The following is an 18,332-nucleotide window of genomic DNA, read 5'->3' as shown; positions in this document are numbered from 1 at the left end:
GAATTGGGAGTGAAGTCCTGCTCAGCCCCATGAAAATGTAATCTTAAGGAGAAGTTAGCTGTGATCTATACCAAGTCACTACTGAGACTATGTGAATTAAGATTTATCAAAAATTTAGACACTGGCAAAATTTTTACAGGGATGGTATAAAGCACATCCCTGACTCAAAGGTCACCTGCCTTCCAAATGTTAAGTCCCTGCTCCAAATCACAGCAGGGGGACTAGAGCTTTTAAAAGAAAAGGTTGGCAGACTTTTAGCATCAGTAAAACAGTGTATTTTCCCCCAGTCCTCGTTCTTGGAAAGGCAGAAGCATTTTGGCTGAACTTTTCAAAAAAAAAAAAAAAAAAAAAAAAAAAAAGACCTAAAGTTAAACATCCAGTATGGAAAATTCATCCCAAATGGTTAAAGTCTGGAAAACTTATGAGCAACTGAGACCAGGGTGTTAAAATGAGAAGTGCCTGGTAACCTTATCAACAGGTGGTGCTATCAGTCCTGCCTAAATAGACATAACCTACATCCCTGCAGGTCTGCACACATCCCTGCTTCCCTCTCTGCTCCCACCCATGCTCTGTTCCCCTAACCACCTCACATTCTGATAATGGTGGAAGTACCCTCCCGATTCAATGGGTGCCCCATACTAAACTCCAGTGTAATCACAGGATGAAATAAAACAAAAAACAAATACAAAGAGCATGAAACAATGACTGCACACAGGGAGGTGGCCAGGGGGCTAGTCCAGTGAGGGGCCGTGGCCCTGCCTCAGCACAAGACTCACTTCACCCAAGACTCCCTTCACTTCAACCAGCCAGTGCTGGTTACTCACAGTACTGAGAAAGACCCTGCCTGGGATGCGGTCGGGGAGAGGTTCCACCATGAGCATGTACATACCTGGCTAGTCCTCACTACCCTCAACATTGTCCCTGAATCCCTGGGTCCTGCTCCTCCACTGAAACCCCTCACTGAATGCTTCCTCCCTCCAATTTCCTCATAATCCCCCATCACAGTCCCTCTGTAATTCCCACACTGTCTTGCTCTCCTCCACGTCATGCCCCTTGCTACCCAGTGAGCTTCCATGTTTTCACAGCTTAATTTTTTTCAAGTGAATAGCTATTTCTTTTCAACCATTACAGTCATATTCAACAGTTTCATATTCTGGAAATTTACTTGTTAAATTCTCACATATTTTTTTGCAAGTTACCCTGAATCCCAGAAGATAAACCAAGAAGACAATATAATTAATAATTTTATTAAGATAATGTTGAAGTAAAAAAGGAAATGGTACAGAGTTTAGGCATAGAAGTTTCTGGTTATCAGGGAATAAGGTACAGATTATCAAAGGGTGCGAAGTTCAGTTTAGGAGCGGGTGGCGTAAGGAATACATAATCTGCAATCTTCCCGATTGACCCGTAAAACTTTTACTCCCAAAGTACCGACATTGAGATATGGGGGTATGTTGTCCATGTAATGGCTATGTTCAGGTGTGGAGTATAATGAGTGGATACGATGATGAGGATGGATCTACCCTCATTTGATGGGATTTAACGTTCAGTGAGTTTATGGTTCCAATTCATATGGTCCAATGGAAAAAAAAAAAAAAAGTCTCTCCGTCCCTTTCCCATGGTCGATGCATGATGTTGTACCGGCTCACACCTCCTGGTACTGTCGGAGGCCGGTGATGTGTTCAATGTAGATGTCCCTGGACCATCAGATTGTGTCCGAGACCATGAGGCGCCGCATGAGCCGTGCGTACCATCGACCAATCCCGCAGGTCCGCAGCACACGCTCGTTGCAGGGGTCCCAAGCGCCCAGGGCTCCGACAATCAGGGCATCCATCTGCACCTCGTAGCCCTTCACTCTCAGGGTGTCGGCCAGGGGGGCGTATTTTCCAGCTTACGAGCTCGGGATTCACGGAAGGCCAAGGTCCTGTTCTCAAAGAGACCGTGATGTCGATGAGGATGATCTTTTTCTGGTCCTCCTCGGTGACTACCACGTCAGGTCGCAACTGGCTGTCCGTCCCAGGGATGGTGGAGTTCCCGGCGACCTCCCCCAGGCACGGTGCGATGGCTTTCACCAGGCGATTCTGGATGGCGATGTGGCGCAGCTGCCAGGCTCTGGAGTGGGGCTTGCAGCTGCACAGGACATGGGGCAGGGTCTCGTTGGAGTAGCGACACTTCCTGCAATGCTTGTCTCGGTTCCCGTGGCGGAAGGCTCCGTTGAGCGGGACGCAGTTGAGCTGGGCGCGGTGGATGAACCGCCAGTCAGCGAAATGGGTGAAGCTGCCCCCGGTGAGGAAGTGGTTGCTGGCATCCCACTTGCTGGTAAGTTCAAAGACCTTACCCTGGTCTGATTTACGCTTCAGGGTTTCCATGTACAACGAGTGGATGACCGCCTTCAGGGTCCTCTCCAGCATGCCCTGGTGCTCAGGGTGACAATGGTGTTGTCGTCAGACCTGATCTGCAGCACTAGGACTCCCAGCTCCTGGCGCTCCTTGCACCACTCCCAGCAGCAACCAATGCGCTTCCCCAGGCGACGCATGGCATTGTGAGCGCGGGACCACAGTGAAGCGATGTTGCCACTGTCCCATCCAAATTTGCCATCCAGAGAACAGCTCAGGAATCTGGCGGTGTCTTGGTTGGAGGGGGCTCTGCTGATTCACTTCTTTGTTGCGTCATGGAGGGCGTTTGCTGCGATGTTCCTTACCATGGCGTCGGGACATGTCAGCAGGCGGAAGGCGGTGGGTGATCACCGCGATGTCACACAGGTCACCCGTGCGGGGGACATTGGCACCGTCATGCCTGTTGGCGATATAGACCAGCTCGTTGCTGGCTCTCTGGGGAAGGAACAGCCACTTCTTCACCAGCTGCTGGACAATCTTGTCTGCCTTGTTGAGGGGTACCTTTGCCACGGCGGATCCCCTTAGAGCGAAAGAGATGCAGAGGATCAGAAAGGTGTTCAGGGCATTTATCTTCTGCCACGGTGCTAGCAGGGAGGCGTCGATCTTGGCGGCATCCTGTAAGATCTCCTGGATGGTGTCCTCGGGTGTCTGTCGGACATGGAAACCCGTCGGCGTGCCGAGGTGCCGGTATGCCTGCCCCTCTGCCAGGGGGATGATGGGCTCGCCCTGGATCTGGAACCCTGTCGCCTGCACCAAGTCCCTTTTGCTGCCGTCAACGTGGAGAGATGCGCACTTCTTTGCATTGAAGCGAAGCACCATCAAATCGGCAGCTCAACTGGTGGCATCTAGCATACATTGGAGGTTCTCTGGGTCGTCTGCGGTCAAGACCAGGTCATCCGCATAAGCCAGGACGCTCACCATCTCGCCGTGGAGGTTGAAGCCATCTGTGTCGTTGGAGATCGCTCACAGCAACGGCTCCATGGCGAGGTTAAAGATGATGGGGCTGAGGGGACAGCCCTGCTTAACTCCACTCCGGGTCGGGATCTCGGCGGTCTCCCCTTCGACCGAGTGAATGGTTGTGCTGCATCCCTCGTACACCTCTCGGATCACACGGAGGAAGTTCTCTGGCATCCCAAACTCCTGGAGCGTGACAAAGATGTGGTGGTGGGGCATGGACCCAAAGGCATTAGCCAGGTTGAGCCATGCTACTGTGCACTACCTCCGCGCCCTTCTGGCCATTTCAATGGTGATTTGGAGGACAAAGTTGTGTTCATAGCAGCCCTCACAGGGCATGTAGCCCTTCTGGGTGGAGCTGATGGCTCCCCCACTCACTGACCACTCCGTGATCCTCGACACCAGGCAGCTGGCATAGAGCTTGTACATCGTGGAGCAGAGGGAGATGGGCCTCCAGTTGCTGGAGTCGTCCCGCTCACCCTTCTTGTATACCAGTACCATCATGGCCTTCTTCCAGGAGCTGGGAGTCCAGCAGAATTGCACTGGTTGAAGAGCATGGCAAGGACCAGGCAGCCGGGATCTTGCTTTTTCAGGAGGCTGTAGGGGATGCAGTCTTTCCCAGGAGCTGTGTTTTTTGTTTTTGAGAGTCTGGCCACCACTTCCTTGGGTGTAAAGTCAGTTTCCAGGACATGTGTTTCGTCAACACGGGGCGGGGGCGGAGACACTCTGGGCATACACGTCATTCTGGGCTATGCGGTCGAATACATCCTTGAAGTAGTTGTAGAGATGCTCAGATGGGATCATGCAGTAGGGCGAGGGCCTGTCTAGGATCTCCCTCATGGCTTTGGAGCGGTTTGTCCGGTACAGCTTTTGGATCCTTGAAGCCGCTGCTGAATCGTAGCGGCGGCTGGCGTCTCTACTTCTAGCTCCCCTCGTGGTGGGGTTGAGGTTTGGAGCAGGCACTCTGTGAGCAGGCGGGGCGTTCTCCTGGTTCAAACTTCTCCTGGGAGCAGTTTCAGCAGACAGTTCTTGGGTGAGCCTGTCTACGAGGAGGTCAATGTCGTCAAAGGAAGCTGTCGCTTGCAGCTCCTCGGTCCAGGCAGTCTGCCACGGGGTGGCAGCCCTCACCACTGGCTGCTGGCCCTCATGGTTCTCAACCTCGTCTGGTGCAGGCTCAAAGCCTGCATGGTTGGCCTGCCGTCTATCTCGTGGCTCAGGATTCCCATCGGTTGGGTGCTGGGGCGGGATCTCTGGCAGGATGCTGGCGTTGCTAGCGGTCGGAGAGACAGGGACACAGAGACACATTCAGCTGTACACTCCAGCTGCTTTGCAAAGCAGCTGTAAACCCAGTTTAACTGGCCAGTACACTTTGAATGCTGTTGCGCTGCTTCAGAGCAGTTCGAAGCAGACAATGTATTGCTGAATCTGGCCCTCGTTAAAAAAAATATTTTAACTTTTATTGAAAGTGAAAACTACACATCTTTCAAATTGTTAGAAATATCACCTTGTAGCAAAATTTTACGGGTTTTTTGTTTCATGTTCATATGTAAATTAATTATTTGTAATTAAAAAAATCATCTAACATTTCCAGAGGGAAAAATAAACCTACTTTAAAATTAAGTTGAAGTTGAGCATATGTCTCAGTAATTTAAGGGTTAATACCACAAGGATATTGTATCTATCTACAAAACAAGCATTAAATACCCAGGAAATTCAGAATTAAAGTTAAACTTAAAAGAAATGCAAACATATCAAGGTATGGAAATATGAAAATAAGGAACTTAAGTAGTCTACAGTGTCCTGTAGTGATATGGTGGGGGAAAATATGAACCCCCACTTCTGCAACAACCTTAAGGTGTCTTTTTAAATCAATTCCAGTTAATCTGGGACCACAACATTCAACTGCATTAATTATTGCTGAATGGTTATTGCCTGGCATCACAGGCAGAATTAAGGTTGTTTGGGTGCATTCCCAAATGTGTTATGGGATGGAAATATGCAATAGTTTCATGAATAAGTTATTCTCAAGAAAATGGGAAATATATAATTCCCCAATTTTTACTAACAGTCTCTGAAGAAATATAATTTATTTATTAAAACAAGACACTGCTTGTACAAGGCATGTAAGCATTATCAGACAAACTCTCACCTTTTAGGCCCCTGTCTTGCCAAGTGAAGCATGCAGGTGACCCTTGAGACCAAAGCAGAGACCCACAGAAAATAAATTAGGTCTGCGATTCTCTTGGCAGCACTGGGGCCTTGAGGGAATAAGCCTACACTTCCAATACATCTTCAAATCACCAGGGCCTGATGAAATGCATCCTAGAATACTCAAGGAGCTGACTGAGGAGATATCTGAGCCATTAGCAATTATCTTTGAAAAGTCATGGAAGATGGGAGACATTCCAGAAGACTGGAAAAGGGCAAATATAGTGCCTATCTATAAAAAGGGAAATAAAGGAAACCCGGGGAATTACAAGCCAGTCAGCTTAACTTCTGTACCCAGAAAGATAATGGAGCACAAAATTAAGCAATCAATTTGCAAACACCTAGAAGATAATAAGGTGATAATAACAGTAAGCATGGATCTGTCAAGAACAAATCATGTCAAACCAACCTGATAGCTTTCTTTGACAGGGTAACAAGTCTTGCAGATATGGGGCGAGCGGTAGATGTGGTATATCTTGATAAGGCTTTTGATATTGTCTCGCAAGACCTTCTCATAAACAAACTAAGCAAATACAACCTAGATGGAGCTACTATAAGGTGGGTGCATAACTGGTTGGAAAATTGTTCCCAGAGAGTAGTTATCAGTGGTTCAGTCGTCATGTTGGAAGGGCATAATGAGTGGGGTCCCACAGGGATCGGTTCTGAGTCTGGTTCTGTTCAATATCTTCATCAATGATTTAGATAATGGCACAGGAAGAACACTTACAAAGTTTGCAGACAATACCAAGCTGGGAGGGGTTGCAAGTGCTTTGGAGGACAGAATTAAAATTCAAAATGATCCGGACAAACTGGAGAAATGGTCTGAAGTACATAGGATGAAATTCAATAAGGACAAATGCAAAGTACTCCACTTAGGAAGGAACAGTCAGCTGCACACATATAAATTGGGAAATGACTGCCTAGGAAGGAGTACTGCGGAAAGGGATCTGGGGGTCATAGTAGATCACAAGCTAAATATGAGTCAACAGTATAACGCTATTGCAAAAAAAGCAAACATCCTTCTAGGATATATTAGCGGGAGTATTGTAATCAAGACATGAGAAGTAATTCTTCTGCTCTACTCTGTGCTGATTAGGCCTCAACTGGAGTGTTGTGTCTAGTTCTGGGAGCCACATTTCAGGAAAGAAGTGGACAAATTGGAGAAAGTCCATAGAAGAGTAACAAAAATGATTAAAGGTCTAGAAAACATGACCTATGAGGGAAGATTAAACAAACCCAATTTTTTCAGTCTGGAGAACAGAAGACTGAGAGGGGACATGATAACAGTTTTAAAGTACATAAAAGGTTGTTACAAGGAGCAGGGAGAAAAATTGTTCTTCTTAACCTCTGAGGATAGGACAAGAAGCAATGGGCTTAAATTGCAGCAAGGGCGGTTTAGGTTGGACATTAGGAAAAACTTCCTAACTGTCAGACTGGTTAAGCACTGGAATAAATTACGTAGAGAGGTTGTGGAATCTCCATCATTGGAGATTTTTAAGAGCAGGTTGGACAAACACCTGTCAGAGATCGTCTAGATAATACTTAGTCTTGCCTTGAGCGCAGGGGACTGGACTAGATGACCTCTCCAGGTCCCTTCCAATTCTATGATTCTATGAAATAGATAATGAAAATGTTTTGACTCGTCAACAGTGAAAACCAACATTTCTTTTGGAAACACAAAAGTAAGTTTAAAATCAAGCTTTTTTGCTGATTTAAATCACATTTTAAATTAATACACCTAACCATCTATACTTTGTTATTGATATATACACCAATTTCAAATACAACGAACAAGAGGCAAACAACATGAAATCCATTCACTGAAAGACAACCTGAAAACACATATTTTACAAAAAAAGTCAAACAATTTTATAATGTATAAGCTTTGAGCTTTATAAATGCCTCAAATAATCAAAGAATAGGAACACTGAGCAAATTTGTCAATGAAAACATAAATTTTTCTCCTCTTTCTTCCAAATACATAGTTTTCATACCCAACGGAGAACACCCAGCTGCTAGTTGGTGAGACGCTCCAGCATGCATATTTTGCTAGCAATGTCATCCCTATCACCCTCTCCCCACTAAAAACTCGAGCTGACCTACAGATATAAAAATAAGTACTTTAATAGTTAACTCCCCGATTTAAATCACTTTTTATGATTTGTCAAGTTTAAAGATATTAGAACTTTAGAGAAACATGTAATATTTAAAAAAGAGGGACTCTTAGTATAGCAGGATGAAATAGTAGGAGTGATAACATACTTTGGTACCATACCAAGTAGAATCTGGTGGTCTGAAAGTTGTAGACCTGAATTAAATGGGGGGGGGGGAGTTTTTAAAATGACAAGAGACTTTAACCTCTTACTCTATTTGGATCATTCTGCATATAGTTCTAGCTTGTTTTAAAGGCGAACTCTGTTTAGAAAGCAAACTTGGAAAACCGTCTTTATACATTAAACCAGGGACAGTCAATAGGTGGGCTGCAGGCCAAATCTGGACCACCAGACACTTTTGATTTGACCACAAAATTTTTTTTATTGATTAATACAAAAACAACAACAATATTTTCTCTGGAGTCTGGACCTTGACTATATTTTGACCATGAAATTTGGATCTTGACAAAAAGTAATTGATTACTCCTGCATTAAACGTTTTATTTACACAATATTCACCTGCATTCCCTTTGTTATTTTTTAAAATAGTTTTAACTAAGGACTCTAACACATAGGCCATTTTCTCCTCCTGGTGGATGATGTTCAAGTAATAATTCTGTCTTTGTGACATTAATCTGTAGTCATGAAAATGACTGATAATATAAATTCAACATTATGACTTCAATGCAAGATCAGAAAGGATAAGACAATAGACTATGAAGGAGAAAGCCTTTATTTAAATACAAATAGTCAGCAACTGTTTTAAACTGCAGAATTAGTGAGAGGACCATAAGTATTCCTTTTGCTTGCTATATCTGTGATAAAATTTTCCTGATTTCTAAAATGCATGTTTCAATTAAGGAAGAAGGATGCTTTGCATGCAATTTCTACAACAAAAATCTAAATGAAAAAATAGCTTTTAGATCTTATCCCAAATATGTTTGAAATTTATCTCTAGTCTCAAAGTCCTCATTTAAGGAAACGTGATGATACAGAAGTAGGAATTACAAATGGGTTGCTATTTCATTAGAAAGAAAGAGATGAAAGACTTCAATAGGAATTTTAAGTCTTCTCTGATGTCATGGAATTACATTAAATAGATGTAATTTAAGGTGAAGAGAGGGAAAATTGGTGGGGCTGAGGACATTCAGAGCATATTTAATAAAGGGTGGGATACACAAACCAGATGAAGACCACTCAAAATAACTGCTGGAGGCACTCTTTTCGCCATCCAAAAGATCAAGTACTAGAGATTAGGAGATGATTTTTTTTTTGTTATTAAAACAATTGACATGAACAACTGGCAGGATTGGCAGCCCAGAGCCAAATTCCTTCTATGAGCCACAAGTGTGAAGGCTTTTCCATGCTTTCCCACCAACGGGCCTTGATCTTGGCCCACTGGACCCACAACCAAGGAAGAGAAAAGAGAAGTGTCTTAATTTCCTTTAGTCCTTTGCCTTTTTAATGAGAACAGTGAAAAGGTTGCCAGCTAGTGACCAATGACTATTATGATTTTAATATAATATATGATTAGCTGTCCACTAGAAATTAACTATTTCACATATGCAGTTGGATGGTAACAACTACAAACCAGATCTGTATTCAAACTGACCTACAAACAAATCATTCCCTCTCTTTCATCATCTTCTCAGCCCCTAACATCCCTCTCAAAGAAAACCTAGGCCATATGGAAGCTTTCTGATTTCTCATCAGAGAGCAAATCAATCTCTTTCTGCACTGATACTTTCCCTGACTTTAACAACATAGTAAAACAATATTAATGAAAAGTTACCAGACTACTGTCAAAATTAACCCAAATATCTTGGATAGCTCTGCATCACATCTGATAATAGGATACAGGGCCTTTAACTTCTATGCTGCTGCCTCAAATCCAGCCCAGTTCAGTAGTGAATACAACACGAAGAAGCTTGTGCTTTCCTTATTCTATCTTTTGCACATTTTTTTTTAGTTTCCAAGAACGTGCAGTACCATTCATGAGCACTAAGTGATTTTTTTTAAAAACAGAGTTCCCAATAGAATAGATCACAGAAAATAACCTAGCTTGTGAAATTATTGAAAACTTAAATACACTTTTATTTTAGAGTCACCACCAGATCCTCAGATACCTGGCCAAAAAAACAAAAAAACAAAAAAACCCCACAACACAGTGGGTCACCCTCATCAAATGCCAAACAGCTAATGACATTGTTTTGGGTGTGCTTGTCAGACTGGCTGGCTGCTCTCATCTACTAAGACTTTTCAGACCACAGCAGAAAGTTGAGGCTTGATAAAAGAGGAGGCTGAGAGTGTGACTAACAGCAGCATAAAAGGACTACAGGTCGTGTAGTTGTAAAAATAAATAAATAAATACACACACACACACACACACACACACACACACTTCCTGACAGCTCATCGCTGGATTTCATACTTTACATACCTCTGTTAATCACAACCCAGGTCAGCTTTATTTCCTTATTGTCTCAATAAACGATCTATAGCGCTTTACAACGCGACAAAACGCACGATGCGGCGCAGGGGAAACGCCACAGGTGCCCCCACGGTCGGCGGCGCGGAGGGAGGGAGGAGCCACACTCCCCCGACTCGGGCTGGAAGTTCAAAGCCACGCTCGCCGGCTGGCTCCTTGCAGCAGCGGAGCTTTCCGCCAGGTCCTTTCCAACCAGATGGTAGACTGCCGGCACCGCCAATCGCATCACACCCCACGGGGCACCGCCAGGGCCGATCCAGCTCCCAGAGCAGGGGCTGGACAGGGCTCAACTCGGCCCCCGCCCCCGCGGGAGCCCAGGCTCGCCACCTTCTCCCCGCGCCCCGGCCCCATCGCGTGCCCGCGGCCTGCCCCTCTCCCTTCCCCCCGGCGCGGCCCTTACACGGTGACATGGCCAGAGCCGCGCACCACCACCGGGTCGGGCGAGTATTTCAGCAGCTGCTCCTCCAGCGCCCGCTCCTCGTCCTCCTCCTCCTCGTAGATCTCGTCGAAATCCGCCATAGCCGCGCCGCGCTGTGTGTCCGGATAAGGGGCAGGCCGGCGGCCGGAGTCCACCGGCGAGGCTGAGCCGGCGTCGTTGCGGCTCAGGGGCAGGAAGCGCCCGTCATTATCCGGGGAGGGGGAGAAACAACAACATCCGGGCCGGGGCCGCGGAGCCAGCGCTAGCTCCGCCTCAGCCGAGGGAACCACGGCAACAGCGCCGCCGCCGCCGCAACCTCGCGAGAGCTTCCTGCGCGCGGCCCCGGCTCACCTGGGGGCCGCGAGCGCGCGGCTGGGGGCGGCGGTTAGGAGCAAGGCGGGAGGGCGGAGGTAGGGGGCGGGGGAGTGGCTGGGTGGAAAGCGGAGGGGCGTGTCTCCTGGCTGCGATAGTTCGGGAAGGGGTCAGGGGCCAAAGGTGGGGGGAGGGGGCGGTAATTAGGGCCGCGGGGCAAATGTTGCCTTTGCTCAGCGGCGGGTTAATGCCCGGCCAGTGCGGGGGCTGCTCAGGAGCGTTGACGCTCTGGCCACGCCCCCGGGCTGCTCCCTCCTCGCTCTTCCTCCTGAGGCTCCGCCCCCAGCCAGGCTGGAAGGTGATGGAGCCTGTGGTAGAGCGAGTAGATTTGCCTCCCCCCCTCCCCCCGTATGGAGCTGGCCCGAGCCACCGCTCCCTTCCCCCCATCCTCTGTTTGGAGCTGGAACAAGCCCCCTCTCCCGTCCCCTGCCACCCCCTGGAGCTGGCCTGAGCCACTCGCCCAAGCCCCCTTGTCCCCCCCCCACAGGGCTGGACTGAGCCCCACCTCTCACCCCTCCCCAGCCCCTTTTTGGTAAAACTGGGCATTTGTACCATTTGCCCTTGTCAACTGGTGATCAGCTGGCCAGAGCAAATGAGGCGAATGCCCAGTTTTGCCAAAAAAAGTTGGGACATCTGGAGCCAAAAGGGAAGGTATGATTACCCTCAGCCAGGGATCCCCAAACTTTTTTGGTTGTGTCCCCACCTTGCCTGCTCTGTGCCCCTCTCCCCCTGCCCCCCAGAAGCCAGGGGCTGCTGTGGAGCTGGGAGTGGGGTGGTGGCCAGGAGCAGGGTCAGGAGCAAAACCATGGCTGGGGGTGGGGCTGGGATTGGGCCAGAGTGGGACTCGGGGCAGAACAGGGCTGGGTCTTGCTCCCTCCCCACCCCCTTTGTGGGGGCTGATTTGGGCCCTGCCACACCCCCCTCCAAATTCTGCTCCCCTAGGGGGCACACCCCACACTTTGACCACTGTCCTAGGCTATGGTAAGAGCCACCCAGGAGCCTGGGCAACTGGGGAGCCCAGACCCTCCACCTGCCCTGGGCGAGGGACTGGGGAGCCCAAGAGCAGCCCATGGTGTCCCACCCAGGGCAGGTGGAGGGTCCAGGGCCTCCTCTTAATCCACCTCTGGAGATGGGGAACAGTGCTGAGGGAAGGTGGGGGGAATCCTGTCCACCCTGCTGTGCCCTGATTTCACATCCCAAGCCCCTCGCTCCACAGACCATTCCCCTTCTGTGCCCTGGTTTGAGGAAGGTGCAATTATGGGGTTCCCAAGTGGGGTCAACAGCTGGAGGTTGACTCATGCCCCAAACCATGAAGGTTCATAGCCATTTAGATATTCCTTCCACCAGGCTCTCAGAAACATACAGATTCTTGGCACTGCACCAAGATGAATAGGGTAAAATTGTGACTCATCTCCAACATGCCAGGTCCCCACATGATGCGGGAGAGTGGAGCATGCTTTGAAGATGCAACTGAGGATGTTATAACATCAATAAGCCTAAGAAAATAAAAAATCCAAGAGAAACCCTTGCCATCCCTTTCTCTCACTAATTACATCAGGAACATTTAACAGAAATGTGTCCTTTCAAACAACAGCAAGTTCTATGGGCCCGTGGTGCCTGGACACCAGGAATATTCCTGGCTCGGGGCCCAGCTCCAGCAATGTTTGAGGCTAGGTCTCTCCCTCGGCCCCGCCTTCCACTCCCGGGCACTCCCGCATCCCCCAGGAGATTTAAAACAGCCCAGAGCCCCCACTGACCACTAGCAGCGCAGCAGAGCTGAGCAGCTTCCTGCCTGCTCGCTCCACATGGCTGCTGGCCCTTCCCTGCGGCCCCTGGGTAGGGTCTGTCTGTGTCTGCTGCTCCTGCCCCAAACACCCCTATGGCTAATAGGAAACTGCGGGGACAGTGCCTGGGGACAGCAGCACGCAGAGGCCCCCCCTGGCCCGCCCAGGTAAGTGTCAGACCCCCTCCCAGAGCCTGCACCCCCACCCTTTTCCCACACTCCCCCTCCTGCCCCCACACTCCCTCCCAAAGCCTGCATCCCCACTCCCAGTCCAGAGCCTGCACCCCCACCCTTTTCCCACACTCCCCCTCCTGCCCCCACACTCTCTCCCAAAGCCTTCACCCCCACTCCCAGTCCAGAGCCTGAACTGAAACTTCTTCCCAGAACCTGCACCCCTCACCCCCTTCTGCACCCCCACCCTCTGTCCCAGCCTGGAGCCTGCACCCCGCACCCAAATTACTTCCCAGAGCTTGCACCCCCACCCCTTTCCCACATACCCCCTCCTGCCCCCAAACTCCCTCCCAGAACCTGCACCTCTGCACTCCCTCCTAGAGCCTACATCCAAACTCCCCCCCAAAACCTGCACCCCTCACGCCCTCCTGCACCCCCTGTGCCAGTCTGGAGCCTGCACCCCAGACCTCCCCCCTCACCCAAACACCCTCCCAGAGCCCAACCTCTCACCCCTTCTGCATTCAAACTCCCTCTCAGAGCCTGCACCCCTCCTGCACCCCTATCCCCAGCCCAGGGCCTGCACCCCAGACCTCCTCCCCCACCCAAACTCTCTCCCAGAGCTTTAGGCAGGTGGGAGGTGGAGTTTGGAGGAGCAGGCTCTGGGAGTTCTGGGCACCACCAAAATTTCTACAAATCTGCCACCCCTGACAATGCCTGTTGCAATATGCAAATGACTTGCATGACTGGTCAGACACCAACAGTGTCAGAAGTGACCAGGGCAGTGTAAAAAAAAAAAAAAAAAACAACTTACTGACGCTGTATATGCTTACAGAACCCATAATATGGATTCTGCATTACTTAAGCAAGAGAGCTAGCAGAAACAAGCAAAGGTGGTTAAAGAAGTTGTTTTGCTACAAAAGATACTGACAATAAATCAATACTTCAAGGAGAGAGAGAAAGGAGAAACAGCGGACAAAGACGACAAGGTTGGTTCAGAAGACACTCTTGTTGGTAGTGTAGGCCTTGGCCTTCAGAAGGAGAGTACAGATTGGGATCTACGGGAAGCAGACAAGCTGGGACTGAGTTATGATGATCAGACAAATGCCATACAAGCAAATAAATTTAGCCTTGATCCTGCATTGTGGAATAAGATTGATGAAAGTTTTAGGAGTTTTTTGATTGCTATGGATTCAGCTGCTTGTTAAAAGTAAAAACATTAAAAAATTATCTGCTTCTGCTCAGGTGGTTCCAGGGAAGACGTGTTTGCTGTCTGAAGATCTCTTCTCGGCTGCACAAAGGTGAATGTGTTACAGAGCACTGGCTTATTTATTCACCATCTTCTCGAAATGTTTACTGTTTTGCCTACAAACTTCTTTCAACCAAAACCCGTGCCTTTATTGAAGGATTCAGTGATTGGAAACATCCTGAATGTCTTTCTAAACATGAGAAAAGCTTGGACCACTGAAATGGTATGCTGGCATGGATACAGCATGCAAAGGCAACAGGTAGAGTTGATCCAGGCCTAGCTCAGCAGTTTCAGACAGAGAATCAGTACTGGAGAGATGTCTTTAAGCATGTTGTAGCAGTTATTAAGTTCTTAAGTGAGTGTGGACTCGCATTCTGTGGCCACAATGAGCTGTTAGGTTCACCACATAATGGTAATTATTTGGGGATTTTGGTGCTAATTGCTCAATTTGATTCATTTTTGGCAGATCATATTGCTAAATTAGGACAGAAGGGTAAAGGCAGTACCTCTTATCTGTCATTGACTACTTGTGAAGAATTCATTGATTTGATGGGCCAGAAAGTTAAAACAAAATAGTTGCAGCACTTCAACAAGCCAAATATTTTTCAGTTATTGTGGATTCAACACAGTTGATGTTGCATGTTGATCAGCTCACTTTTGTATGCAGATTTGTCAAGTGAGAGGGACAAATTGTAGAATGATTCATTGGATTTGAGCCGCTAGAGACTTATACAGGTTCAAGCCTTGCTGATTGTGTACTTGCAATGACAAACAGTTTGCGTTTGGACAAATCTAATTGCCCTGGACAAACATGACAATGTCAGCAATATGTTGGGATGATATAATGGTCTGCAGGCGCATCTAAATCAACTAAACCCTCTTATTGTCTACATTCTGTGTGCTGCTCATTCTTTAAATTTAGTGGGAGTCAACAGTATTAACAACCGTTGTTTAAATGCAGTTAATTTTTTCTGGTTTCTGCAGTCACTTTGTTTTCTGTTCAGCCTCTACATATCAATAGAAACAGGTTTTCCATGATGCTAGGAGCCACTCATTCTTGACAGTCAAAAGTCTGTCTAACACATGATGGAGCAGTTGGGCAGATTCTACAAGGGCCCTGTATCAGAACTATAATACAATTCAGCATGCCCTAGAAAGCATGTCAAAAGATATGAACTAGTAACTTCAGAGCAAAATGGAACATTTGGAAACAGTCTTTATGGCACAATTTTGGGACCTCATTCTTCAACGGTTTAAAGTGACCAGCTTGCGTTACAGAAAGGTGACATCGACCTGAATACAGCAGTTCACTTACTGCAATTACTACAATCATTTGTAGCTTCTCTATGAGATTAATTCGAAATTTTTGAAAATGCTGCTACAAACACATGCAAGACTCTTTCATAGAATTATCAAACTGATCTGAGTTGTTACTGAAAACAAAAAACAGTTAGCAGATGAATTGGAAGGTCCTGAGGTTTTACTTGAGGGAAGTCAAAAGTTTCACACAGAGACTTTTTATGTAGCTTATCTTCATCACCGACAAGATGCCTGTAAGTTGTTGAATGACAACTTTGGAGTACTATTTGAAAACAACTTGCTGGACATTTCTAACATTCACAAGCATGCTGCTGAACTTGCTGCAGTTTACCCTGATGACTTGGAACAGAATTTTCCTGATGGACTCATACAATTCAAATTCTTTGTATAGGATGAGTCTGACAAATCTCCAGCCAATTTGCTGCAAGTTTTAAAGCAAAGCGGCCTTCAGTCAACATTCTCTAAGACGTATCTTGCTCTCAGAATTTTCATACCCTACAGTTACATATTGTGAAGGAGAACGTATGGTTTCCAAGATGGCCAGGATAAAAAATGAACTGAGATCAACAATGCATCAAAGGCATCTGAATGACTTGTCTCTAATGGCTGTTGAGTCAGAACTGGTTCGACAAATGGACTTTGACATTATACATGATTGTTTTCTTCCCTCAAAACTCGGAAGCAAACAATCATTTAAAAGGAAAGACTGTACATTCTTATGATATGTTTTGTATGTGTATTTTTGGGTACACAATGTGATAGTATTATTAAAATGTAAATGTAATGGGTACATTAAAGAGAGACATTTATAGTACATTACTTGTAGGACGTTTTTTCCATTGCTATGTACTGATGTTACTGGGAATGATACGCAATGAAAGTCTGGCTGTAATTAGTTTCCTAAGCTACTCTCAGTTCAACAGATGGGATACAAGTCACAGAATCAAAATGACACCAACACGTAAGCTCTTTAAAAGAAATGTGAAATTTTAAGGGCATGCATCTTTGTATTAATGTGTTTTGATACATTTGTGTTTTTAATGGGGTGGAGGGATCTCAGGTGTTTTTGTTCCCAGGGCGCCAGTAAATCTTAATCGGCCTCTGCCATGCCCTTTAGCTATCTATAGCAACCTTGGGACCATTTCATCATCCACAAGGCAACATTGATAAGAGGCCTTTTTTTAAGCACCATTTTTTCTTTTAAAGGTGAATGGCCCAGTTTGCACCCTTCTTTTTCTTCTTTATGAGTTATAAAACAGGGCAGAGGGTTTCCTGTTTGCTTTTTACCTTTAAAATATTACGTTTTTTTGCCTTCACTGGTTTTGCTGGAGTTCTTGTTGGAGGAGCAGAGAAATGGAACTGGAGCTTTGTTAACCATCATTCAGCAGCCTTCTACTTCAACTTTAAACAATGAATTAAACAACTTTAAACTTTCTCCCAACTTCTTACTCAGGTTTTGAATTAAATAGTTGCCTGAAAAAAAGCAAACTAAATACAATTTGACAGAAAATCTCTTCCATACTCAGTTATTTAGATTTCACTTTCTTGGTACTGGTGATGTCATAATCTTACCAGTTCTTCAATACTACATAGTGTCTTCCAGGAAGAACACTAGTGATAAGACTTGCATTTATAATGTGCTTAAAAAACCCCCCCAAACAATTAGAAGACCTTCCCCATTCCCCACAACATTTAGGACTCTATACATTTGTTGTTTTTTTGTTTTTAAAAAAAGCTTTTGGTTTTTTGCACCATTAACACTTGTCAAAATTGGAAGTTAATGTAAAGGGTACAAAATTCTAGCAATATAATAAGGCTTTTAGTAACAGAATGTTGGCTATTGTGACAACAAAGCATAGACCGTGCTGGTGTGGGATTTAGTGGGAACAGGATGGCATTTTAGAAAGGGAGAATTATCTTTGGTTTGGACAGAGTAAACTATTGTGCAGAAATGTTTAGATCCTGTGCTTAGGTGATGGGTCTATAGCCTTTGTGTAGTAGGCTGCCATGAAAGGGTGAATTGATTGAGAATATTGATTGCCAGTTTGCTGCCTGTATCTCACAAAAGTGGATTTCACCTACTGTTTTCAACAGCATTTATGATAATCACTGATAAAAAATGTTCTTTATGTGTTGGCTGCTGTCCAAAGGATACACTGGGGTGTGACATAAGTTCTACTGTAAAACCTGATTATATTGTTGTTCTTGGGGTTGCATGAAACCTTGGTAAAGTGGTAGGTGTAACACAGCTGCCTTTCATTCAGAGTAAATATAAAAAGTGATCAAGCTTCTTTACAGAATATATAGCTTTGATGGTAGAAGATACTGCTCAAAACACAGGCCACATGCAAGACCAGCAAGGAATCTAAGGCTTGGTCTACACTTATAAGTTAGGTCGACATAGATATGTTGGTCAAGGGTGTGAAAAAGCCTGCCTCTGACTGACACATTTATGCTGATCTAGCCCAGAGTATAGATGCTGCTGTGTCAATGAAGAATGTTTGTCTATTTAGCTAACTTAATTTGGGGAGGTGGTGGTCTTCCACTGACATAAAAAATGCTTTTCTTGCCGTAGGCTACATCTCCACTAGTGGGTTATGGAGGTACCTTCCAACTTCTGGAGCAAATGAGGCAGGCAACCTCATTTCTGACATTTCCTAACTTTTGAATGCTTCACTTTACAAACTTAATGTTCTTTTAACACAATTTCTGTGTAATTTCTTCTGTTTTAAAAAAAACAAAACAGAACTTCTGTCATGTGGCATCATGTTGACACCCATATGGTTCATCAGCTGATTTGGAACCTTTAGATGCACTGCACAG

General features: G+C 46.2%; 1 protein-coding gene and 1 long non-coding RNA gene across 6 annotated transcripts in view; one reads left to right on the top strand and one right to left on the bottom strand.

The window, feature by feature from the left end:
- Positions 1–11,262, bottom strand: part of CHIC2 (cysteine rich hydrophobic domain 2) — a 48,279-nt gene extending 37,017 nt beyond the window's left edge. The window contains exon 1 of one of the 4 annotated variants that reach the window (XR_006281073.1): positions 10,600–11,031. Coding sequence is in view for 3 of the 4 variants with exons in the window: in XM_038398626.2 (XP_038254554.1) it covers positions 10,600–10,718 (119 nt within the window). In the remaining variant the exon portion in view is untranslated. Of the gene's footprint in view, positions 1–10,599 lie in introns of all 4 variants that reach the window. The other 3 variants (XM_038398626.2, XM_043513827.1, XM_038398624.2) reach the window with 3 other exon arrangements.
- A 591-nt stretch (positions 11,263–11,853) lies between these two features.
- Positions 11,854–16,323, top strand: LOC122460033. Of its 2 annotated transcripts, XR_006281076.1 has the most exons (3): positions 11,854–12,940; positions 13,776–13,929; positions 14,186–16,323. It is a non-coding gene; the product is annotated as an uncharacterized LOC122460033 (long non-coding RNA). The 2 variants fall into 2 exon arrangements; XR_006281075.1 differs by lacking the exon at positions 11,854–12,940 and having other exon boundaries at positions 13,472–13,929.
- The last annotated feature ends 2,009 nt before the right edge of the window (positions 16,324–18,332 follow it).

This window comes from Dermochelys coriacea, chromosome 4 (genome assembly GCF_009764565.3).
Source record: "Dermochelys coriacea isolate rDerCor1 chromosome 4, rDerCor1.pri.v4, whole genome shotgun sequence".
NCBI lineage: Eukaryota > Metazoa > Chordata > Testudines > Dermochelyidae > Dermochelys > Dermochelys coriacea.
This window is presented reverse-complemented; position numbering and strand designations above follow the sequence as displayed.